The sequence below is a fragment of the Pseudorca crassidens genome, chromosome 16 (assembly GCF_039906515.1).
Source record: "Pseudorca crassidens isolate mPseCra1 chromosome 16, mPseCra1.hap1, whole genome shotgun sequence".
Lineage (NCBI taxonomy): Eukaryota > Metazoa > Chordata > Mammalia > Artiodactyla > Delphinidae > Pseudorca > Pseudorca crassidens.
Window position 1 is genome coordinate 46726038 of NC_090311.1, and position 25204 is coordinate 46751241.

Genomic DNA, 25204 nt, shown 5'->3' on the forward strand with positions numbered 1-25204 from the left:
TAGTGAGGTTCTCTGGTATTTTAGTACACAAGGTCTTAGCCTCACCAAGTCTCACAGAGCTCCCTCCTCATCTATCCATCCGTCCATCCATACACCCATCCATTCTATTTCTTGTATACAAAGATCATTCCAATTTTATTCTCTATCAGGTTACCTTGCTGTATTACTACATTGTTCTAGGATTTCCTAGGACGTCTTCTGTCTTTTAAGAATCTTAGTAATATTTGCTTCCTTATCTTAGGAAGAAAAAAACTGAAGAATGCAACCCTAGCAGTTACCGCTATCTTCTACTCCCCCCAAAATAAACGACAAATAAAATGTACCATTGCTCAAGCTTGGGAAGTCTTCTCTTTTTTCTCTCACTTCTTCATTTGGAGAAAGAAAGACTTGATGATAAGGAGTCATTCTATGCTTGGGTTCCAATCCAAATCCTTCTGGGTAACTAGTAGACAAGATATTGTTCACTATGAACTCCAGTTTCTTTGGGATCATTCCATTGTTCTTTATTACAAATAATAATCTTGCAAACTCAGCACACATCAATATAAAAAAAACTTGTCTAATCAAGTTAAAGCAAACACCTATGACAACTTCCATGACAGGATTATACAAAAGCATTCTAGAAAAAAAGAAAAATACCTTCTCTTTGTCCCTGTCTTATTAAATCCAATCTATGCTCCCAAACAGACCTCCTCAACCTGTCCTGGTTTATACATCATGAGAACTGGTCATTTCTTTTTGCATTAAACTCTGCCTTTGCTTGGCGCTAACCTCATCCCTCATGGAATGGGGCCGGGGCCAGCTTCATGGGCCTGTGACCTGTGCAGCTGTGTATGGTCCGAACTCAGAAGGGTCCCACGTTTGGGCTCTGCTGTCACCATCTTGAAATTCTTAGTAATTTTTGAATAAGAGCCCCGCATTAATACTCTGCTGGAACCCTGCACATCATACAGCTGGTCTGAAGTGGGCGAAGTGGTTTACATATTAAGTTCCCCATGGACCATGTGCTCCAGAACTCCTGGCCGTGTTCATGTCCAAGTACCCTCTTCTCTGGGCCCCTCACCCAACCAAGCAGAACAGACACTCAGTACAAGTTTGTGGATTGAACCAAAAATGACAAACAAGGAAATGAAAAAATAACCAGCATATAAGGATGTCCATTCTTGAAATTTCTAGAATAAAGTCCCTTTGGACTTTGGAGCCCGCTTTGCTATCCAGAGGGATTTGAGGAGGGCAGAACTTCAAGCACACAAGTCAGCTGGCATTCTGCTCCTCTTACCCATGCCTCCAGTACGGATAGGGCCTAATTCTTGAGATACAGAAAAGACAGAAGCACTTCCCCAATTTAATCCATACACTGAAAATGGATTATTTTATTTCAAACAAATAAAAAGGCAAATACCTCCTCTGGGCTAGGAGTGTTTTCCAGTGCTTCCCAAAGTGTTTTTAGACAAGTCAACTCATGGCTTGTAACATTCAACAGTCAACGCGACAGGATTTGGGTTTTTTTTTTTTCAAATAATCAAATTTGTACTGGGATAAACACAACTGAGAAAAGGACAAGAGTAAAGTGTAATATCTCACAGTCCTCTCTTCCTCAACATGGTTCTATTAATAAGAGATAATATTCTTAGGCAGTATAATGCCAAGGCACACATGAGGTATGATATATACCTACTACCACACAGAGGGAGAGAGAAAGTGCACATACACAGAAAAATCTAAGTTCAAACTTTGAACTTCAGGAAAGGGATTTAAATAGCTTAATTTAGTAATTTAACGTATTTGTGCTAGTATTTCTTATACAAGGATGCTTATGGATGTCATTTTATATCACAAATTGTGTATGTCTGTGTATGTGTGGTTTTTTGGTTTTTTTTTTTTTTTCCTGCAAGCAAAATTATTCCTGGCTTGCATGATTTAATTTATTATATATTTTCCCATTCTAAGATTTCATTTATCAAAAGTGAGTATTTCTGAAACCTGGCTGCATCATGAAATCAATGTATGTATTTAATGTTGGAGTTTTCTGCCTGCCCCTCCCCACCCAAATTAAATCAATGAAGTATCTTACAGCCTGAGAATTATGGAAATATGGTAAATTATTATCTCATGATGCTCCTAGCTGCTCAGTCACATGGACAGGTTTGAGGACTACTTACCGTATTATCAAATATTGCACATAATTTGGACAACCAGATAAACAAAAGGATTGTATCATCTATAACTGATCGACTTCAATCAAGTGTCCTCTAAAGCTTTCTTTCCTGCATTGACCACTGGCAAGCAAGGAGACAAGTGGGCAGCTCTAACCTTCTTGCGTTGAGCAGCAGAAGACAATGCATGAGACACATGAGGAAGCTGGCGTTAGAATTATAGGTGGCAAAGATAATGTCCCAGTGTTCCTGAAGAAATCCCAGGATGTTGAGAAGGCTGAGGCATTCGGAGAGGGACTGCTGGGGCTTGGAGAGGCAATAAAGAATGACTTTATTTAAACTGCTGTATAGAGCACCGATGACAGCGTCTCTCTGAGAAGAGGCGTTCTCGATGACCTGTGTCATAAAATAAACACACACAGACACATACTTGTGAACACTTTGAAATTTAGATACCAACCCAGTTAACTGTGAAAATGATACAATCCCAGATTCTTTTCTGCATTTCTTTTTTTTTTTTTTTTGCGGTACACGGGCCTCTCACTATTGCGGCCTCTCCAATTGCGGAGCACAGGCTCTGGACGCGCAGGCTCAGCAGCCATGGCTCACAAGCCCAGCCGCTCCGCAGCATGTGGGATCTTCCCAGACCAGGGCACGAACCCATGTCCCCTGCATCGGCAAGCAGACTCAACCACTGCGCCACCAGGGAAGCCCCTTTTCTGCATTTCTAAAATCAAAAAGGACTACCTTCCTCAACCTTGGAGCTTCTATTTAAGTGGATGATCAATAAAGGGAATTCAAACGTTTAAATTTACCAAAAATTGGTGTTAAAAAATTAATCGTTTACCACAGTCATATTATGTAAAGTAGACATGGGACCACAGATTTCTGAAATACTGACATTGACATTCAGTATATAAGAACATGCTATTAATAGGGTCTAGTTTTAAAAAATGTTATTAATACTAGTTATCAGGTATAGATTGTTACAATATTCCAGTTATCATGCTAAGCATTTTTGCATTTGTGTGCGTATGTTTACATATATTGCCTCATTTAAACATCATAACAACATCGTGAAGTAGACACTAAGATTATCCCACCTTAGGGATAAGAAGGCTGAGAGTCTGAGAGGTAGGAGAGGTAGGTGGTCAACAAGAGTCAAACCCACACCAGACACTTGAGCCATGCTCTTAACCACTATATCTTCTAAAGGAGATGTGCATCAAATGGATTTTAGTTCATGAGAGATTTAGAGGGGGAAGGAAGGCAGAAGGTCCTGATTTGTGGCCTTAACACTGAAGCCATCCATCTGTTTGGCTTCATTGAAAAGAATCCATAGAACAAAAATTATGTGCAGAATGTTTCAGTCTATTAGAAAGTTCATTTGTTACTTATAGATTGCTCTCTTCAAATCTCATAGGTAATGCAAGTGTTTATACTAATTAAGTTTTATTTAAATCTGCTGGAATTTAGGGCTCATGTTTTTATCATCATCCTCTCCTACTCTACAGATGGGTCACATCTTTCAAACTGAGGTTAAGAGGTGTGTGAGTCACAGGCAGTGAGCAGGAGAGAAGAATGGTAGATGTGGGCAGTGAGAGTTCTTGAGCCTGGCACCCTGCTGAAGACACATCAGCCCCAGGAGGCACCAGCTCTTTGATATTAGCTCTGGGTATTTGCTTAGACCATTGGGGAGCTGCTATAGATTGAATGTTAGTGTCATCACCCCAAAATTCATATGTTGAAACCCTAGCCCCCCAGTGTGATATATTTGGAGATGGGGTCTCTTGGAGGTAATTAGCTCATGGGGATGGAGCCCTCATGGTGGGATTAGTGCCCTTATAGGAAGAGATAAGTGAGAGCTTGCTACCTCACTCTCTCCATCATGTTGAGGGTACAATGAAAAGATGACCCTCTCTAAAACCAGAAAGAGAGCCTCACTGGACAACAGATCTGCTGGCACCTTGATCTTGGACTTCCTAGCCTCTAGAACCCCGAGAAGTAAATGTTTGCTGCTAAGTCACCCAGTCTATGGTACTCTGTAATAGCAGCCCAAACTCGCTAAGACAGGAGCTCAGTGGCTACTCTCATTTTCAACATGACCTCCCAACAATCTGATTTTACTCCCCTCAGAGCTGACAAGGGATATTTCTCCCTTCTAGGAGTTATTCTTTTTTTTTTTTTTTTGCGATACACGGGCCTCTCACTGTTGTGGCCTCTCCCGTTGCGGAGCACAGGCTCTGGACGTGCAGGCCTAGCAGCCATGGTTCACGGGCCCAGCCACTCCGCGGCATGTGGGATCTTCCTGGACCGGGGCACGAACCTGTGTCCCCTGCATCGGCAGGCGGACTCTCAACCACTGCACCACCAGGAAAGCCCTAGGAGTTATTCTTGAAGAAACCTCTGAATACATTCTTTTCAGGGTGCCTAGAACTGTGCATCAGCCAGACTGACTATCACTCTAGGAACTGTGCCAAGGCCCAGTCCTGGGGTCTGCAGGGGACTCCACAGACAGAAGGGTGCTGGGGGCACTGATGTCATTGTCTCTACGAGGCATGAAGAGGAAGGAGAGGGGCTCTCCTGGATTCTGCCACAGAGAATGCACCGAGAGCTGCAGTCAGGAGCTGCTGGAGACAGATTTCCGCTTGGTAAGAGAAAGTGCTTCCCAACAATCACAGGTGTCCTGGTGACTGGAACCCCCTTGTACCATAGAGAGCTCCTCACACAAGGATGGTTCAAGGAAACAGTGAATGGCCACTTGTCAGGAAAGGTTTCCAGAATGAAATGAGAAGGACCAAAAAAAGGGTTCAACTCTAGAATTTTGAGATTGTTTGAGTCTTTGCGTATGCGTGTGTACACATATACAATGAAGAATGTGTACACACGTGCACACATATACTTACATCTAGGTGTATCTACAGGCATGCACTGGCATGCATAGGTATGTATGTAGATGGAGAAAGAGAGAGAGAGAGAGGGAAAGCACATGCAAGAAAAACAGGACCAGGTAAAAATAGACTCTTTCTTCAAATTCAGGAAGGCCCAAATATGACAAATGGAGGTGGATTTTATAGAAGAAAATGAAATAGAACTTTTGGAGATAAAGACCTTTTTCACCCTTTGTTGATGAGGAATAACAATAATTAAGATTAAACCAACATTCACAGTAAAAACCCAAAGCGGGGTGTGCAGAGTTTAGGAGGCGCCTGTGCAGGAGGCTGCGGCCCCTAATCACCGAGATGGGTCTCAGGTGGCCCAAGGTGAGAACACTGCAGGGCGCTCAACATCTACTAGGTATTAACCTGGGCGGTAACGGTCCTCCTCCTTCCTCCCACCCATCTCAGATTCTATTTCCAGGAAGGACAGCAGGTCAATATGAACCAAGTGGACAGCAGCCAGCAGTGTCACACAGATACCTGGTGGGTCGGCAGAAGCCTTACCACCACGGCCAACCTGAGGTTCTTACCAGCATTATGTGCTCCGTGATGAAGAGAAGGATGTGCCTGGGGTCTGCTGAGAACATTCCACTGTACAGCTTCTCCACCAGCTTCTGGATGAAGTGGGAGATGCTGGCAAGTGAAGGAGCAGCAGCAGCTTCTGCATTTGGCTGAGGCTCTCTACTGCCTGCGGGTTGGGGGAGGGTCACAGACCAAGGCTGAGAAATCATCAGTCTAAACTTCCTTCTCTCCACAGCAATCTCCAAGCCCCTCTTGGTAACCAACCACGTCTTACTCACCTCTGTACAGCCCACTGTAACCCTGTGTGTACTCTGTTGCTCCAAAAATGGGGTCTTATATACAATAGGTGCCCAATGAACACACATTTATTCAAAGTAAATCAATCCTGCACAATCAGTGATATAAACCAAATGGGGAGAAGGCAAGTACAGAGCAGCATTTCTTCCAGTGGCCATTTGGAAGAAGAGTGGGTGAGAATTTAAGGCATACGGTAATGGGAAGGCTGTCATGGTGACCCAAGGCCCTGCTGTTATTTGGGCAGAGGATGAAGCTGTAAGGTCAGGTCATCTACCTGTGCTCACCAACACAGCAGGCATTGTGCTCAGACATGGATGCAACGATCTCAGTTAATCTTTAAAGCAACCCTCTAAGTTAGCCACGATTATCCTCCTCACTCACAGGGTCAGGCACCTGCCCGGAGTAATACCACCGTCCAGTGACAGAGCCATGCTCAGAAATGGGCTACCAAGCTCACGCTTTTCATCACTCCACTACCCTACCACACTTCAGATACCCCAGAAAACCAAAAGCCAGGGCTTCTGCACTGTGGGGCAAGAGGAGTCCAGAAGACGAGCTGTATCACTAAGGATTCCATGACTCAAGAACCACAGAAAGAACTTTTGTTTAATCTTGTCGGGAAGGTACAGCTGCCTCGGAACCAAATGTTCTGAATGAAGTTTCAGTTTGAACTTCTTAGGGGCAATGGCAGCGTCTTCACCCGGGTTCATTCATTTAAGAAACATTTGCTGTGCCCAGGCATAGGTGAGCAGAAGAATGTTAAATTCATGTTGACATCTTGACTCCCCTCATAGGAAGAAAATTCTACTGAAGCTAGAGGTGAATTGATTTTGGCTCAGAGAACAGGACTTTCCATCTCTGACTGACCCAACAATGGCAGGGGTGACGTGGAAAGTAGTAAGTATGCCATCCCTGGGGTCTCCGAGCAAGGTCACTGAGCTCTTGTTGTGAACAACAAGAACAGGTGGAGGGCATCTTCCTGTGGTTCCTAAAGCGCCCTACAGTCCTGCAGCCTAGACTTCCTCTAGAGTCCTGGGGTCGGTGGCTGGCAGGATTGTGGCTGTCCTGCTCAGCTGTCAGCAGCTTTATGTCATGAACAGGAGGAGCAAGTCATCCACCCCCACTCACCTCTAAGCATTGGTGCCTGACCTCCACTCATCATGTGAAATATTTCCATGGTGGAAAGCAAGACCTCAGATTGAAAGTCTCGCTTCTGTTGGCCGGTGGCATTGTCTGGAGAAGCCTGGAAGTAAACCCTGGATTAAGACAGCAGCCACATGGCCACGATGTTCACTCAGTGCCCACCAGGTCCCTCTGCCTGGCCCATATGCTAATACTGCCAGTGCTGGGAGTTTGGGCTGCCAACAGCTCACAACTGCCCCTTCTCTGGGGCACTGTCCTCTGCTGACCAAACTGCCTCAACCGGGAAACAATGCCTACTTCCTAGGGCAAGGAGGCAAGGGGTGGGGGGTCCACAGCCAATGACCACCTGTCAGGTGCCTTAAGGCGGGGCCAACTCTGGGATGCAGACAGCACACTACTGCTCTGATCCAGGCTACTTCTGAGACCACTTCCTGGCTAGGTTCTCCCCTGTTCTCCTCTGCATCCCTTCTCTGCTTTCCTGAGAGCACCGCCCCCCCAAAAAGTACTTCCACAAAATCCCTGTCTCAGGCTCTGCTTCTAGAAACCTGGCTAAGACCTGCCCTCATTCATCTATTGACTTGCTGCTTGGTGAGCTCCCTGCTCTGCCGGGGCCTGTGGTTTCCGGAGGATGTCCTCCCACCAATCACTGCAGTGCCAGGAGAGGTTCCTGACCACCAGCCAACTGGCATGGACAGGCCTGGATGAGCTCTCTCAAGAGATCAGCCCTCAGGTCTCCCTGGGCACACCCTGCCCTCATGGTGCCCATGTCCTCCCAGTGCCCATGCCCTCCCACAGCACGGAGCCCAATGACACCCACCTCCAGGAGCACCTCCAGCGGCAGCCACTGCTTGGGGTTGGGAGCCCCAAGCAAGAGCTCCCTCAAGAGTAGCTGCATGAATTCCCTCAGCTGCTTCCGGGTGGGATGTGACTCCGCAGGAGCCTGCAGCCCCTCCTCAGTGCTGGTGCCTTCAGGCTCGGCCTCAGGACTGCTGGTGTCCTGGGTAGCCTCCGTCACGGCCCCCTCAAAGACAAGAGAACCCCAGCATGAGCGGCCTACCCTGCCTCAAGGCACCCTCACATCCACCTCTGAGGTGTGCACGGGGGGATTCTCATCAAACCCATCAACATGTAAGGAAATTGAGGCCCCGAGGAGGTAGGCAGCTCGCCCAGAGTCCCAGGGCTCAAAGGTGGCCTGCTGTGGCCTCCGAACTCCAGATGGGTGGGAGTGGTGGACAGAAGCTGGGCACAGAGCAAGAGAGACCTGCAGTGCCTGGCGAGGAAGCCCAGGATGTATCCCGTGCAAGGCACTTCCCTCCTCAGTGCCACAGCGCCCCATCGGTCAAATAGTAATGCTGGAAAGGAACACACAAAGATGTGTGAGGATGCAGTGAGAAACAGTGCATGTAGCGATGCCTGGCCCTGTACAGTCAAGATAGCTGGTTCCCACCTTCCTGTGGGGCCCTCACCTTTACTGCCTGTCAGGCTCTGCTGATGTTGACAGATAGGACCCTCAGGTGGAAAGAGAAGTAGGACTTCAGCCAGTCCTGGCGTCCAAGTCCCTGAAGTGCCTTGGCCTTCACTTTCTCAGTTTTACATTTATAAAAATATTGGGAGATAAATGAGATGGGGGTCATTAGCCCAGATACATCCTGGAAGACATGGAGATGCTGGGAGGCCAAATGACACACCCAAGGACATGCGGCCAGGGATGCCTGACTCCTGGCCCATGAACTTTTCATGCAAGTTTATCTGTTGGTTTCTCCCTTGGCTCATTCATAAAATTAACGCAGCAATTCTTAATTAAGCCATAAAATGAACTTAACAGCACCTAGGGAGGTGATGACTGCATTAATTAGCGCCACGCGGCCTTGACTGGAAAGATGCCATATAAAATCATAGCAAATCAAAACCCTTCTGGCCACCAGCGTTCTGCATGCAGAAAGTCTGTCATGTGTTCTGTGCAACAAAGGCCTTTTGGAGCCGACTTGGAGCTGAAACAAGGCAAGGAGCTATGGGGATAAGAGCTCTGGAACTGGGGCCTGTCTCATCCACAGTAGGCTGGGAGGTGACTTTGGGCCAGGCCCTCCCTCAGGCAGGAACTATTGAGCGTGGGGAGGCAGAGCCCTGGGTCAGAGTGTGCTTTGTGGCTGCTGGTGGGCAGCCGGCTGGAACCCTGACTTAGCAGATGGCGAGCCTGGCCTGTGGGCGAGGGGCTGAGGTGGGGATCTGGGCTGGGAAGTTCAGGCCGTTGACTCCAGGGCCCAGCCCACTCCAGGTGCGGGGAGTGGTGAGAGGCCGTCTGTAGGGCTGCCTGCCTGGCTTCTGGGCGGGGGTCCCATTCCCCACCCCCTTCAGCGCTGCTCACAGTGCCTTCCTTTGCTCCTTATTGCATCTTTTTTGACTTACTTTTCTAGTATGTTGCTTTAGTTGATATTAACCCATCAAACTATTTTATCTTTTTGCAAATCTTCTACTCTTTACATTTTGTCTTTTTATTAAAACTAAATACTCAAATTCTATTAGGTCATTTAATGTTATTTTAAACTGACTGATGGAAAGGACATGGGCTTTGGGGTGAGAGACTGAGGTGTAAATCTTGGTTCTGTCACTTATTAATCACATAAGCTGTGTCATGTTTCATCTCCTCAACCCTTTTGTGAGATGGGTCTCATCGTCCCACTAAACCGGGAAGAACCCAGTCTGTGCCGCTTCACCTCCCTGAATCTCCCCTCCCCCTTTAACACCTCCTGCGTCGGGGCATGTTAGGGGATGTGAAGCCCCAGGCTCAGGACTGTTGTAGGTGCTCAGGAGATGGAGGCTGGCACCATGAATACACTTCTAGAGAAGAACAGCTAGAAGAGCAGTTTCATTCACTTGGTCATTCAGCAAATAATTACAGAGCAAATATTACCTGACCTCGCTGTGCTTCGCATGGCTTCCAGACCCTCTACTTACCAACATGCCTAGCGTGTTCCTTTGGCTACAGTTACTGATTTGTAGACAGGCGTCGCTAATTCACTCTCCCTGGCTGGGTCTCACCTCCTATTCAGATTCCTGCTCTTCCTCCTCCTGCACCTGCCTTCACGCCTGTCCTCGCCCGCTCCTCTCGGATGCTCTTAGCCCACTGAGTCCCCTGATCGGCTGGGACTGGCTCTTGCTCTCAAGCTCACTCACATCTCTTCCTGTAGCGCCCTCTCTACCCCCGCACCCACACTTTGTCCTCAAGACCCAGTTGGTCCCCCTGCGCTTCCAGCTGGGCCTTGGCAAACCCTCTGATTGAAAGATGCCGTGGCCTGCAAACAGAACAAGTGTGCTGCAAAGAAGATGGGACACTGTGACGGTTCCACCCCTCCCCTGGCTGGGGCACCGGCCGCAGGTTTCCTGGGGTGGAATCTGCTGTTTCATATGATCATCAATGTGTGGGTATTCCATATAAAATTGGACTTGACCTACCATCAAATTTCTCATTACTGAGATTCCTGACGAATCAAAAACTTATTGACTCTCAGAGCCAAAAATGACCTGAAGCATCATCTCATAAAGAGAAGGAAAATTACCCGAGTTGTTTACTCAAGGTTTCAGCAAAGTTGCCTTAAATGTATTTTAATTTGGGGAGGGGTGGGGAGGAATTCTGTCCTTTGCCCTTGAAGGGTGATGACACTCGCCCCTGCTCTCACCGGGGTAGGGCGGAGGCATGTCCTACCTGATGGGTTCCCAGGGGGAAGGTGACTGCAGCCAAGGTCTGGAGGAACTCTGGGGCCCGCCAGGCCGGATCCTGGGGGTAGGTGCTGTGCACGAGGCCAAGGAACTGCAGCACGCTGGCTGGGAATGTCTGTTCCCAGGCGCTGTCTCCAGAACCTGTCGAGGGCTGATCAGGGACACACTTCATGAGAGGCGGTGCATGGGAGCATGACTTGGGGCTGCACAGGAACCAGAAGATTTGAAATCTAGGGAGATGACCTCCTTTCTGAGACTCTCAACAAGACACCTTACTGCAAGACACCTAAAACTGTGGATTAGAACAGGACACTGGTCATCAATTGAGGAAGGGTTTAATATGCGCAGGCTTGCTCTAAGGGCTTCACACAAATTCCTCTTCTCGCCTCACAACAATCCTCTGAGGCACGTTTTATATTTACCCCTATTTTACAGATGGGAAGACAAAGACACAGAGAGGTTAAGCAGTATGTTAACGTTCAACCAGCAGATAAGGGGCAGAGCCAGGAGTTGAACCCAGGCAACCTGGTTATAACGTCTGACTGCCTTCCCCATACTGCCTCTATGAGGTGTGACATGGCCTCTGTGCTCAAGGAACTTGCCAATTAGGGTTGACGCCAGCCTTCCCCAGCTCAGTGCTAATGCTCCCAGTTACAGAGCCTGGACAAACCCTGTCCAAGGCTGCAGGGCTTGAGGAGCCCCTTCCCCACCAGCCAGGGCTCTGGAATAGATCATGTTGCACTGAAGTGATACCCAGTACCCTGAGGGGACCCAGGCACCCGTTTGCCTCAAACCATAACCTGGTCTTGGCCACATGGCTGAGCCTCCATCGTGGCTGCGCACCGGCGCCCTGCTGGAGCCCAGCTCCCTTAACCAGCTGTGGCCAGTCACTCTTTCTGGACACTAGCTCTAGCCTCTGTGTGTCCAGCTGCTGCCTGAGGTCCTTCTCTGTCCTGGATGGACAGCCTGGAACTTGAAAATTGAGCAACCTTAATATCAGGGTCAGTCCCTACGTAGCCACGCCAACAACTAGACTGAATGACCCTCAGCCTCTACTCCTGTGGACGTTACAGGTGGACGTCGGGTCTTCCTCTTGCCAGTTCCTCATCCCCAGCCCCTCCCACCGCGGCTTCCCCATTTCCCAACCAGCCTGCCTCAAGTCCTGGCCCTGTGTGCATGAGTTCGCATGTCCTGTTTACCAAATAGGTACCAAATGTCTGGAACCAAGCCTCATTCTAGAAAACTCAAACCTAAGTGAAGAAAGAAAGGCAATACGTATGGGACAACTAGAGAGAGGGGTAAAATCTCATCTCCGAGATCCTGTGAGGGTTTGGTATGAGCTGAGCAGGCAGGCAGAGGAAACCTCCTCTGAAGTCACCTGCACCTCAGACCTCCCAAAAGGCAAGAAACTCCCCACGCACCTGGGTAGGACAAAAGATAAAAGAAAAAACAGAGGCAAAAGAACAGGCGCAGGAGGGGACCTGCACCTCTGGGAGGGAGCTGTGAAGGAGGAAAAGCTTCCACACACTAGGAGCCCCTTCACTGGTGGAAACGGGGAGTGGGCGGAGGGGAAGCTTCGGAGTCACAGAGAGCGCAGCAACAGGGGTGCAGAGGGCAAAGCAGAGACATTCCCGCATGGAGGGTTGGTGCTGACCAGCACTCGCCAGCCTGAGAGGCTTGTGTGCTCACCCGCTGGGGTGGGTGGGAGCTGGGAGCTGAGGCTTCGGCTTCGGCTTCAGAGGTCAGATCCCAGGGAGAGGACTGGGGTTGGCTGTGTGAACACAGCCTGAAGGGGGCTAGTGTGCCACAGCTAGCCGGGAGGGAGTCTGGGATAAAGTCTGGAACTGCCTAAGAATCCAGAGACCATTGTTTCGGGGCGCGCGAGGAGAGGGGATTCAGAGCTCCATCTAAACGAGCTCTAGAGACAGGAGCAAGTCGTGGCTAACAGCGCGGACCCCAGAGAAGGGCATGAGACGCTAAGGCTGCTGCTGCCGCTACCAAGAAGCCTGTGTGTGAGCACAGGTCACGCTCCACACCTCTCCTCCCGGAAGCCTGTGCAGCCCGCCACTGCCAGGGTCCTGTGATCCAGGGACAACTTCCGTGGGAGAACACACACCGCACCTCGGGCTGTTGCAATGTCACTCTGGCCTGTGCCACCGCAGGCTCACCCTGCATTCCGTACCCCTCCCTCCCCCCAGCCTGAGTGAGCCAGAGCCCCCTAATCAGCTGCTCCTTTAACCCCCTCCTGTCTGGGCAAAGAACAGACGCCCTCAGGCGACCTACACGCAGAGGCAGGGCCAAATCCAAAGCTGAACCCCAGGAGCTGTGCGAGCAAAGAAGAGAAAGGGGAATCTCTCCCAGCAGCCTCAGGAGCAGCAGATTAAATCTCCACAATCAACTTGATGTACCCTGCATCTGTGGAATACCTGAATAGACAATGAATCACCCCCAAATGAGGAGGTGGACTTTGGGAGCAACTGTAGACTTGGGGTTTGCTGTATGTGACAGACTAGTTACTGATTTTTATGTTTATCTTAGTATAGTTTTTATTGCTTGTTATCCTTGGTGGATTTCTTTATTGGTTTGGTTGCTGTGCTTTTTTTAAATTACTTTTTAATTTTTTTATTTTAATAATAATTTTTTATTTTAATAATTTTATTTTATTTATTTTTCTTTCTTTTTTTTTCTCCTTTCTCCTCTGAGCCATGTGGCTGACAGGGTCTTGGTGCTCCAGCCAGGTGTCAGGCCTGAGCCTCTGAGGTGGGAGAGCCAAGTTCAGGACACAGGACCACAGGAGACCTCCCGGCCCCACATAATATCAATCAGCGAGCGCTCTCCCAGAGATCTCCGTCTCGATGCTAAGACCCAGCTGCACTCAACATCCAGCAAGCTCCAGTGCTGGACACCCCATGCCAAACAACTAGCAAGACAGGAACACAACCCCACCCATTAGCAGAAACCCTGCCTAAAATCATAAGTTCATAGACACCCCAAAACACACCACTGGACACGGTCCTGCCCACCAGAAAGACAAGATCCAGCCTCATCCACCAGAACACAGGCACCAGTCCCCGCCCCCAGGAAGCCTACACAGCCCACTGAACCAACATAACCCACTGGGGGCAAACACCAAAAACAATGGGAACTACAAACCTGCAGCCTGTGAAAAGGAGACCCCAAACACAGTAAGTTAAGCAAAATGAGAAGACAGAGAAATATGCGGCAGATGAAGGAGCAAGATAAAAATCCACCAGACCAAACAAATGAAGAGGAAATAGGCAGTCTACCTGAAAAAGAATTCAGAGTAATGACAGTAAAGATGATCCAAAATCTTGGAAACAGAAAGGAGAAAATACAAGAAACGTTTAACAAGGACCTACAAGAACTAAAGAGCAAACAATGATGAACAACACAATAAATAAAATTTAAAATTCTCTAGAAGGAATCAGTAGCAGAATAACTGAGGCAGAAGAACGGATAAGTGACCTGGAGGATAAAATAGTGGAAATAACTACCACAGAGCAGAATAAAGAAAAAAGAGGGAAAAGAATTGAGGATAGTCTCGGAGACCTCTGGGACATTAAATGCACCAACATTCGAATTATAGAGGTCCCAGAAGAAGAAGAGAAAAAGAAAGGGACTGAGAAAATATTTGAAGAGATTATAGTTGAAAACTTCCCTAATATGGGAAAGGAAATAGTCAATCAAGTCCAGGAAGCACAGAAAGTCCCATACAGGATAAGTCCACGTAGAAACACACCAAGACACATACTAATCTATCAAAAATTAAATACAAAGGAAAAAATATTAAAAGCAGCAAGGGAAAAGCCAAAAATAACATACAAGGGAATCTCCATAAGATTAACAGCTGATCTTTCAGCAGAAACTCTGCAAGCCAGAACGGAGTGGCAGGACATATTTAAAGTAATGAAAGGGAAAAACCTGCAACCAAGATTACTCTACCCAGCAAGGATCTCATTCAGATTCAATGGAGAAATTAAAAACTTTACAGACAAGAAAAAGCTAAGAGAATTCAGCACCACCAAACCAGATTTACAACAAATGCTAAAGGAACTTCTCTAGGAAGGAAAAACAAGTGAAGGAAAAGACCTACAACAACAAACCCAAAACAATTAAGAAAATGGTAATAGGAACATACATATCGATAACTACCTTAAATGTAAATGGATTAAATGCTCCAACCAAGAGACACAGACTAGCTGAATGGATACAAAAACAAGACCCATATATATGCTATCTGCAAGAGATCCACTTCAGACCTAGGGACACACACAGACTGAAAGTGAGGGGATGGAAAAAGATATTCCATGAAAATGGAAATCAAAAGAAAGCTGGAGTAGCAATTCTCCTATCAGACAAAATAGACTTTACAATAAAGACTATTACAAGAGACAAAGAAGGACACTACATAATGATCAAGGGATCAATCCAAGAAGAAGATATAACAATTGCAAATATTTATGCACCCAACATAGGAGCACCTCAATACATAAGGCAAAGGCTAACAGCCATAAAAGGGGAAATCGACAGTAACACAATCATAGTAGCGGACTTTAACACCCCACTTTCACCAAAGGACAAATCATCCAAAATGAAAATAATAAGGAAACACAAGCTTTAAATATGCATTAAACAAGATGGACTTAATTGATATTTATAGGACATTCCATCCAAAAACAACAGAATACACTTTCTTCTCAAGTGCTCATGCAGCATTCTCCAGGATAGATCATATCTTTGGTCACAAATCAAGCCTTGGCAAATTTAAGAAAACTGAAATTGTATCAAGTATCTTTTCTGACCACAACGCTATGAGACTAGATATCAATTACAGAAACAAAGCTGTAAAAAATACAAACACATGGAGGCTAAACAATACACTACTAAATAACTGAGAGATCACTGAAGAAATCAAAGAGGAAATCAAAAAATACCTAAAGACAAATGACAACAAAAACACAACGATCCAAAACCTATGGGATGCAGCAAAAGCAGTTCTAAGAAGGAAGTTTATAGCAATACAAGCCTACCACAAGAAACAATAAAAATCTCAGCTAAATTACGTAAACTTACACCTAAAGCAATTAGAGAAAGAAGAAAAAAAAACCCAAAGTGAGCAGAAGGAAAGAAATCATAAAAATCACATCAGAAATAAATGAAGGACACAACAGCAAAGATCAATAAAACTAAAAGTTGGTTCTTCTCTCTCAAGATAAAAAAATTGATAAACCATTAGCCAGACTCATCAAAAAAAAAAAGGGAAAAGACTCAAATCAACAGAATTAGAAATGAAAAAGGAGAAGTAACAACTGACACTGCAGAAATACAAAAGATCATGAGAGGTTACTACAAGCAACTCCATGCCAATAAAATGGACAACCTGGAAGAAATGGACAAATTCTTAGAAAAGCACAACCTTCCGAGACTGAACCAAGGAGAAAGAAATTATAAACAGACCAATCCTAAGCACTGAAATTGAAACTGTGATTAAAAATCTTCCAACAAACAAAAGCCCAGGACCAGATGGCTTCACGGGTGAATTTTATCAAACATTTAGAGAAGAGCTAACACCTATCCTTCTCAAACTCTTCCAAAATATAGCAGAGGGAAGAACACTTCCCAAACTCATTCTACGAGGCCACCATCAACTTGATACCAAAACCAGATAAAGATGTCACCAAAAAAAGAAAACTACAGGCCAATATCACTGATGAACATAGACGCAAAAATCCACAACAAAACACTAGCAAACAGAATTCAACAGCACATGAAAAGGATCATACACCATGATCAAGTGGGGTTTATCCCAGGAACGCAAGGATTCTTCAATATGCACAAATCAATCAATGTGATACACCAGATTAACAAACTGAAGGATCAAAACCATATGACCAGGCTTCCCTGGTGGCACAGTGGTTGAGAGTCCACCTGCCGATGCAGGGGACATGGGTTTGTGCCCTGGTCCAGGGAAGATTCCACATGCCGCGGAGCAGCTAGGCCCATGAGCCATGGCCGTTGAGTCTGCACATCCAGAGCCTGAGCTCCGCAATGGGAGAGGCCACAACAGTGAGAGGCCCGCGTACCACAAGAAAAAAAAAAACCCATATGATCATCTCAATAGATGCAGAAAAAGCTTTCGACAAAATTCAACACCCATTTATGATAAAAACCCTTTAGAAAGTAGGCATAGAGGGAACTTACCTCAACATAATAAAGGCCATATATGACAAACCCACAGACAACATTGTTCTCAATGGTGAAAAACTGAAACCATTTTCACTAAGATCAGGAACAAGACAAGGTTGCCCACTCTCACCACTATTATTCAACATAGTTTTGGAAGTTTTAGCCACGGCAATCAGAGAAGAAAAAGAAACAAAAGGAATCCAAAACGGCAAAGAAGAAGTAAAACTGTCACTGTTTGCAGATGACATGATACTATACATAGAGAATCCTAAAGATGCTACCAGAAAACTACTAGAGCTAATCAATGAATTTGGTAAAGTAGCAGGATACAAAATTAATGCACAGAAATCTCTTGCATTCCTATACACTAATGCTGAAAAATCTGAAAGAGAAATTAAGGAAACACTCCCATTTCCCATTGCAACAAAAAGAATAAAATAGCTAAGAATAAACCTACCTAAGGAGACAAAAGACCTGTATGCAGAAAACTATAAGAAACTGATGAAAGAAATTAAAGATGATACAAACAGATGGAGAGATATACCAAGTTCTTGGATTGGAAGAAACAACATTGTGAAAATGACTATACTACCCAAAGCAATCTACAGATTCAATGCAATCCCTATCAAACTACCAATGGCATTTTTCACAGAACTAGAATAAAAATTTCACAGTTTGTATGGAAACAAAAAAGACCCCAAATAGCCAAAGCAATCTTGAGAAAGAAAAACGGAGCTGGAGGAATCAGGCGCTCTGACTTCAGACCATACCACAAAGCCACAGTAATCAAGGCAGTATGGTAGTGGCACAAAAACAGAAATATAGACCAATGGAACAGGATAGAAAGCCCAGAGATAAACCCATGAACATATAGTCACCTTATCTTTGAAAAAGGAGGCAAGAATATACAATGGAGAAAAGACAGCCTCTTCAATAAGTGGTGCTGGGAAAACTTGACAGTTATATGTAAAAGAATGAAAATAGAACACTCCCTAACACCATACACAAAAATCAATTCAAAATGGATTAAAGACCTAAATGTAAGGCCAGACACTATAAAACCCTTAGAGGAAACATAGGCAGAACACTCCATGACATAAATCACAGCAAGATCCTTTTTGACTCACCTCCTAGAGAAATGGAAATAAAAACGAAAATAAAACAAATGGGACCTACTGAAACTTAAAAGCTTGTGCACAGCAAAGGAAACCATAAAGAAGATGAAAAGACAACCCTCAGAATGGGAGAAAGTATTTGTAAATGAAGAAACTGACAAAGGATTCATCTCCAAAATATACAAGCAGCTCATGCAGCTCAATATCAAAAAAACAAAGAACCCAATCCAAAAATGGGCAGAAGACCTGAGTAGACATTTTCCAACAAAGATATACAGATTGCCAAAAAGCACACAAAAGGATGCTCAACATCACTAATCATTAGAGAAATGCAAATTAAAACTACAATGAGGTATCATCTCACACCGGTCAGAATGTCCATCATCAAAAAATCTACAAACAATAAATGCTGGAGAGGGTGTGGAGAAAAGGGAACCTTCTTGCACTGCTGGTGGGAATGCAAATTGATACAGCCACTATGGAGAACAGTATGGAGGTTCCTTAAAAACAAAAAATAGAACTACCATACGACCCAGAAATCCCACTACTGGGCATACACCCTGAGTAAACCATCATTCAAAAAGAGTCATGTAGCACAACGTTCATTGCAGCACTATTTACAATAGCCAGGACATGGAAGCAACCTAAGTGTCCATCGACAGATGAATGGATAAAGAAGAGGCACATACATACAATGGAATATTACTCAGCCATAAAAAGAAATGAAATTGAGTTATTTGTAGTGAGGTGGATGGACATAGAGTCTGTCATACAGAGTGAACTACGTCAGAAAGAGAAAAACAAATACAATATGCTAACACATATATATGGAATCTAAAAAAAAAGGTTCTGAAGAACCTAGGGGCAGGACAGAAATAAAGACCCAAGTGTAGAGAATGGACTTGAGGACACGGGGAAGGGGAAGGGGAAGGGGAAGCTGGGACAATGTGAGAGAGTGGCATTGACATATATACACTACCAAATGTAAAATAGATAGCTAGTGGGAAGCAGCCACATAGCACAGGGAGATCAGCTCTGTGCTTTGTGACCACCTAGAGGGGTGGGATAGGGAGGGTGGGAGGGAGACGCAAGAGGGAGGGGATATCGGGATATGTGTATACATATAGATGATTCACTTTGTTATACAGCAGAAATTATCACAACATTGTAAAGCAATTATACTCCAATAGAGATGTTTTTTTTAAAAAAAAAAAAGAATGAACTACCAGCATACATAATGATGAGTGAAAGAAGCCAGAAGCAAAAGAGTACATACTATAGGATTCCACTGATATTAAGTTCAAGAACAGGCAAACACATCTATGGTTACACTGTGCAAGGGAATAATAGCAAACGAAGTAAAGTTCCAAGCAAAATAAAATAAACTGTTTGAGAAAGATATGTTAGCATTATTCACTACAATTATATTTCTGACCTTTTTCTCTTATCCTTCCAGTTTTGCCTTTTAGATTTTGATGCTTGTCTACCATATTTGGCAAATGATTCTTTCAAGGCAGATATCTTCACTGAACCAAAATAATCTTCCAGTGACTTTGCTTTTGTTATATGCTTGTTACATTTCAGAAGACTGGGTCTTGTTTTTTGACCCAGTTTAAGGGTCACGTCTGTTATATGACAGTTAACCATTTTATGTTTGCTATTATAAAGTAAATGTTTGGCCTTATTTTCTTACTTCCCTCAGCATACTATGTATTTTCTTTACTTTAAATGCTTTCATGTTATTCCCTTGGTTTGCTCTTTCTAAATAACATTGATTTAAAAAGGTAAAAACTCTCTACGGTGCAAACAGAAAATATGCATTTTTTTCAGGCATCCCCACATCAGTTGCACATTAGGTCTACAAGGGAGCCATGAATAAGTTTCCCAAAGATGGAAAATGTGAAGATCACATGTCCTGACTAGGACAAAACTAAACTGGAAATGAATAACAACAATAAAAGAAAACAAAAAATTCAACTACATGGCACTGAAAAAGATGAATCAAAAAGGTCTTTAAATCTGCAATCACAGAAGCTCTAGAAAACAACAAAAAATTAAGACGTCAAATATCAAAATTTTAGAACTAGCCAGAAAAAAATGAGGGGAATGATAAATATATCCAAAGTTGGTTCTTTACAAATCCACAAGTCCTCAGCTCCTTAAGTAATGGGTGAAGTGAAGAGAGAGCATGGACTTACATATTAAGAAGAAGAGGGAAGTAATCACACAGAAAATTAAATGAATTAAAGGAGACCATTCGTGAAAACTGAATAAATGGGAAGATTTTTAAAACTACCAATTACCTAAACTAGGTGAAGGAGACATTTAAAAGCCTAAGCAAGGCAATAATGGGAAAAATTCAGGCCCAAGAAGTTTCATAGGAACAATTTAAATAATATGAGTCATGGATTTAACATCACCTTGAATAAAAAGAAAGGAGAGAAGTCTTTTTTTAGTAAAGCTAGCATAATGCTGATATCAAAACCTGACAACATATAACATAAAGAAAACCACAACATAATATCACTTATAAATATGAATGCAGAATCATACATTAAATATTTACAAGCAGAATAAGGAAGTATGCTAAATGAATACGAACAGAGTGACAAAGTGAGATCTTTGCAAGAATGCAAGGAAATCTATTGATATAATTCATCAGAGGTAAATGTTTAAAAGAAAAACCCATCTGATCATCTAATTATATGCTAAAAGAGTATTTAAAAAAAATTAAGTACATTCCTGTTTTTAAAAAGAGCAAAAAGTTTGACCTATACTTTCCAAGCATTATCAACATACACACAGAAAAGTTGGCAAAAGGTGAAACATGCAATTCACAGTAAAATAAATAGATATGGTTAATAAGCATATGAAAATGCTATCAATTTCAGTGATAATAAACGCAAAAGAACTCAACTATGAAATCTTCATCAGTTTGGCCATGTCATTCAAGGTGGGCCATGTCATTCAGGGTGGGCCTTGAAGGCCTGAATCAAAGGCTCTCCATGTCATGTCTGTAGCAGGTGGGCATCTGTCTTCTCTAAGACAGGTCTCTCTACCTCATGGGTCCCTCACTCGAGAGGCCCACCTGTCCCGGTACAGGTGAGCTCCTTGAGGGCAGAGACCCCTTTTCCCCCTCCACAGGGTCCCTGAAGCTCCCGATTTAAAGCAGTTGCTCAGAAATATTCCCTTTGACTGGAGTCGTTAAATCTCCCAGTGAAGAAAGTCAAATGTTTAAACAAATGGAAAACAGGTGTCTTCTGGCAAGAGCCCATAAACTCCACTGGGGACAATTAGGTTGGGCTTCCCATTGAGCACCTAAGTTATCACCTTGCCTCTTCTATCGAGATTTCTGAATAATACCTGCAAATTATCAGCACTACTGGGAAGCTGCTGGGAAAAATCAAGGTTGACTTTTCTGAGCTTGTCTTCCCTTCAGAGCCCCCTCTCGGCATGTGGGGAATGGGTCTCACCTGGCTCATGGTGGCTTTCAGCATCTCCAGGAGCAGCAGGGCACCTTCAGTGCACAGCCCAGCCCGGAGGACTTCTTCCCTGTGGTGTTTATGCAAGAGCCACTGAAGCATGGCATCCAGGCTGTCCTGAAAGAGGAGGCAACGGATGTAAAGAGACCTGTGGCTACGCAGCAAGGGGACCGGCTTTCCAGCCAGCACACGGCATTTCCCAGGGGCCCCAGTAACAGCCCAGGTGGCTGGCCCATTCAGGGAGCTTCAGCCCACTAACGGGGTATAAGGGAAATAAATGCACACCTCCAAGATGGAGCTGAAGACCCACCAGCAACTTGTATCGAAATTTAGTTCTTTTGGTCTGACATCACAAATACTCAATCTCCCAATCAATTTTAATGAATTTTTATAAATGAGATTATAGAAAACGTGACAAATTCAAAGGCTTTAGGGCAACTGCAGAGTGCAACAGAGAGAACATGGGGTTGACAAGCACGATGATCTGGCTTTGCCTCTTTAAAAACTGGGCTTACACAAGCTATTCAGCCTCTTGGCAGTTCAGTTTCCTTCTCTGTGTAATGAAAATTACATTATCTGCCCCATGGGATTGCTATAAATATCAAGGAAAATAAAATATGTAAAACATCTATCACGGGTCCTGACATTCAGCAAATGTTTGTTTCCTGCAATACAGTCTTGGAAAAATAAAAATATAGGGTTTTGATTAACTTAGCACAGCATATTAAGAACTTTATTTTGAAGTGTGATCTCTAATACTAGTAGCATGTACCAAGATTGAGATAGGTCAAATATAAGGGTGTACGAGAGGTGAATTTTTCAGCCCTCTGTTTGCAAAGAGGTGCCCCTAAACCCATGTCAATTCAGTGCAGTTTAACTCAACTCTATCAAGAGCAAAGACCAATTTCTGAGTCTGTCTGTCAGGTGCCCAGGAAGGTGAGTAAGAGGCGGGGTGTATTTTTGAGGTGCTCGGTATCTAAGGAGAGAAGCAGATGTAAATGTGCTGGTGCCATATGAGGCAAGGGCGAATGCATGATGAGGCCCAAAGAGGAATGGTTCCTGTTGTCTAGGGAGTCTAAGCAGGAGGTGGCATCTGAGCTGAGAATTGAGGGAAGACACCTTTCCAGGCAGGTGATGGCGGGAGAAAGGGCTCATTAAAGGCCCAGGGCAGGCAAGGACAAAGCAGCTGGTCTTACTGGGGAGGTGACTCAGGAGGATCACAGCACAAAGGGCCATCGAGAAAGGAAGCTGGGCTGGGCAGACAAGTGAGACGTCCGATCAGGAAGGGTCTTGATGCTGGCTGGGGGACTCTGAACGTGATCCCACAGGAACAGGAGCCAGTGAAGCCTTGGATTTGGTCCAGGTCGGTGAGTTAGTGAACGAGAGGCTGGTGAGAGGGTATATACAGTGGGTGTAGACTCCTCTTTGGAGAAAATTGGCCAAGGAAAAATAGGAGAGTGATAAACAGGACAGGAGCTGGTCAAGAGTGTGAGTCAAGGGGGCAGCTTCTGGTTTTAGGTGGGACATAATTTATCATACTTATGGTCTATGAGGCAAGAGTCAGTAGAAAGAGATGCCGAAAATACAGAAGAAGGGATAATAAGGGGTGAGGTCACTCGGGAAAGGAGTAGAAGGAATCCAGACCAGCCCTGAATAGCTGCTCTTCCAGCAACAGTGGAGAGGTGATCAAGAGGGTCATGGAATATACAAGTGGTGGAGGGTGGGGTCCTGAGGCAGTGCCCCCTTCATGGGGGCCTCTACTCCTACCATGACATAAGTCATCTGAGCAAAGGGCGTCTGCGGGCCAGAAGGCTCGGGCATGTAAGGGTCACGCTAGAGCGCAGGGGAATAGCAGGGGCATTACTAAGGTAAAGGGACATGTTTCTTTGGAGGACATAAACTGAGGTTCTATGTCTGTTATGGGAGCAATTCACCTCCCCATGTTGCCCCCGCCATCGTGTGATTTCTCTAGCTGTGCCCAGAAGGAGAAAGACTTCAAAGAGGAACTGATAAAAACAGAGACCTGCTGGGAGGGACATGAGAGGCAGAGGCTGAAGAAGTGAAGGGTATTTGAAAAGGTAGCCAGGGGTGGGGACTGCTAGGGAAGGAAGTGGGTCAGGACGAAAGCTGGAAAACATGGAGGAAGTGGGGGGAGTCTTAGGGACCTGCCTTGGTCATACAGAATCAGAAAGCCAAGTGTGTCACTCCATCCCAGGAACCCCAAGAACCTACTTTGGGCCCGTCCATCAGCTCTGTAAGTGGTGTTTGTAGGAAGAAGGTGGACACGATGAGGTAGACTTCCGGAATATGAACATGGTGGGCCAGAAAGTCACTCAAGACTTGGAACCCAGGAAGCAGGCAGGGGCTCTGGTCAGGCGTGGGAGGGTGGCTCTTCAGGTTATCTATTATCAGGGAGAGGGGCACAAAATCCAATTGAGAAAAATTGCTGTTGCTTCTGGTCAAGGTGGGCGCAGAAAGGAATCCCCTACCACCCACCCATCCCACAGAGATGCCAGATGGAAATATATGTCATACATCCTGGAGCACAAGAAAGTGCTCAACAAGAATTTTTCCTATTCCTGACATGCTCATTCATTCGTTCAAAATCAGATGCTTATTTGGTGCCTACCACCTTAGAGGCAACAAGACCTCTTTGTATTACGCAATAAGAACATAGTGTTTTGACAAAATATACAGAACCCCAGGCCTTTATCAACTACTTACAATGTGGTGGGAGGGACAGACTTTATAGAATTAAATACCTAGGTAAATATGTATAAACGATGATAAGCACTATAAAAAAAAAAAAGAGAGAGAGTATAACAGAGGTGCCCTAATCCATACGGGACTCTCCTAGAGGAACATTTGAATCAAGAGCTGAAGGATGAATCCCCACCAAACAGGAGAGCCATGCTGGTACTGAGGGTGGGGGAAGCATCCCAGGAAGAGGGAAAGAGCTAAGGAGGCTTTGAGGAACGGGAAGAAACCCCCAGCATCTGAAGAGCAGTGAGGCCATGGTGGGATCCTAAAAAGGAACTCAGAGGGGGCTGGGGCTGATGGGAGGGAAGGGGTCAGGGTCAAGGTGATCCTACAGCACGGAGCTGTGAAAGCCCCAAGCAAGTCCTGGCAGGTCCTCACTCACAGACCACAGGAGGCACCCTGCCTCCTGGAGATGACCACACACTCACCCATCATGATGTCCACGCCCTCGGAGCTGCGTTCCACCCAGGACCCCGCAGACAGGCCATCTTTAAATCGCCCACGGAGGGAGGGGTTTGACAAAAAGTGCAGCAGCAGCTTCAGTCCCAGCACCACTGTGCTGGGGTGCACATGGCCCTGCACGAACAGCAGGAACCAATCGGGCCCCAGGTTCAGAAACATCTCTTCCTTTGTCCTGCGGGGGGAAGGGGGTCAATAAATGCTAAAATTACCTCTCAGCCCATAAGCAAAGGACATGTCCAGAAAATTCAAATAACGTTCAGCTTCACTAGTCACGTAGAAAAGGCGAGTTAAGTTTCATATCTGGATATCACTTAGCAAAGTACATGCTACACTTTAAAAGATCGGTAAAATAAAATGCTGGCAAGGTTGCTGTGAAACAGATGAATTTGCCTATTAATGGCTGA

The 25204-nt window shown here is 45.1% G+C and overlaps 1 protein-coding gene across 2 annotated transcripts in view; it reads right to left on the minus strand.

Moving 5' to 3' along the window:
* WDFY4 (WDFY family member 4) overlaps window positions 1–25204 on the minus strand; it is a 280347-nt gene that overhangs the window by 140058 nt on the left and 115085 nt on the right. For both annotated transcript variants that reach the window (XM_067710249.1, XM_067710248.1), the window contains 9 exons: window positions 24767–24972; window positions 23811–23980; window positions 21570–21695; window positions 10761–10925; window positions 7875–8078; window positions 7043–7157; window positions 5626–5783; window positions 2314–2552; window positions 324–442 (listed from right to left, as the gene is read on the minus strand). In XM_067710249.1, the coding sequence (XP_067566350.1) occupies window positions 324–442; window positions 2314–2552; window positions 5626–5783; window positions 7043–7157; window positions 7875–8078; window positions 10761–10925; window positions 21570–21695; window positions 23811–23980; window positions 24767–24972 (1502 nt within the window). The remainder of the gene's footprint in view (window positions 1–323; window positions 443–2313; window positions 2553–5625; window positions 5784–7042; window positions 7158–7874; window positions 8079–10760; window positions 10926–21569; window positions 21696–23810; window positions 23981–24766; window positions 24973–25204) is intronic.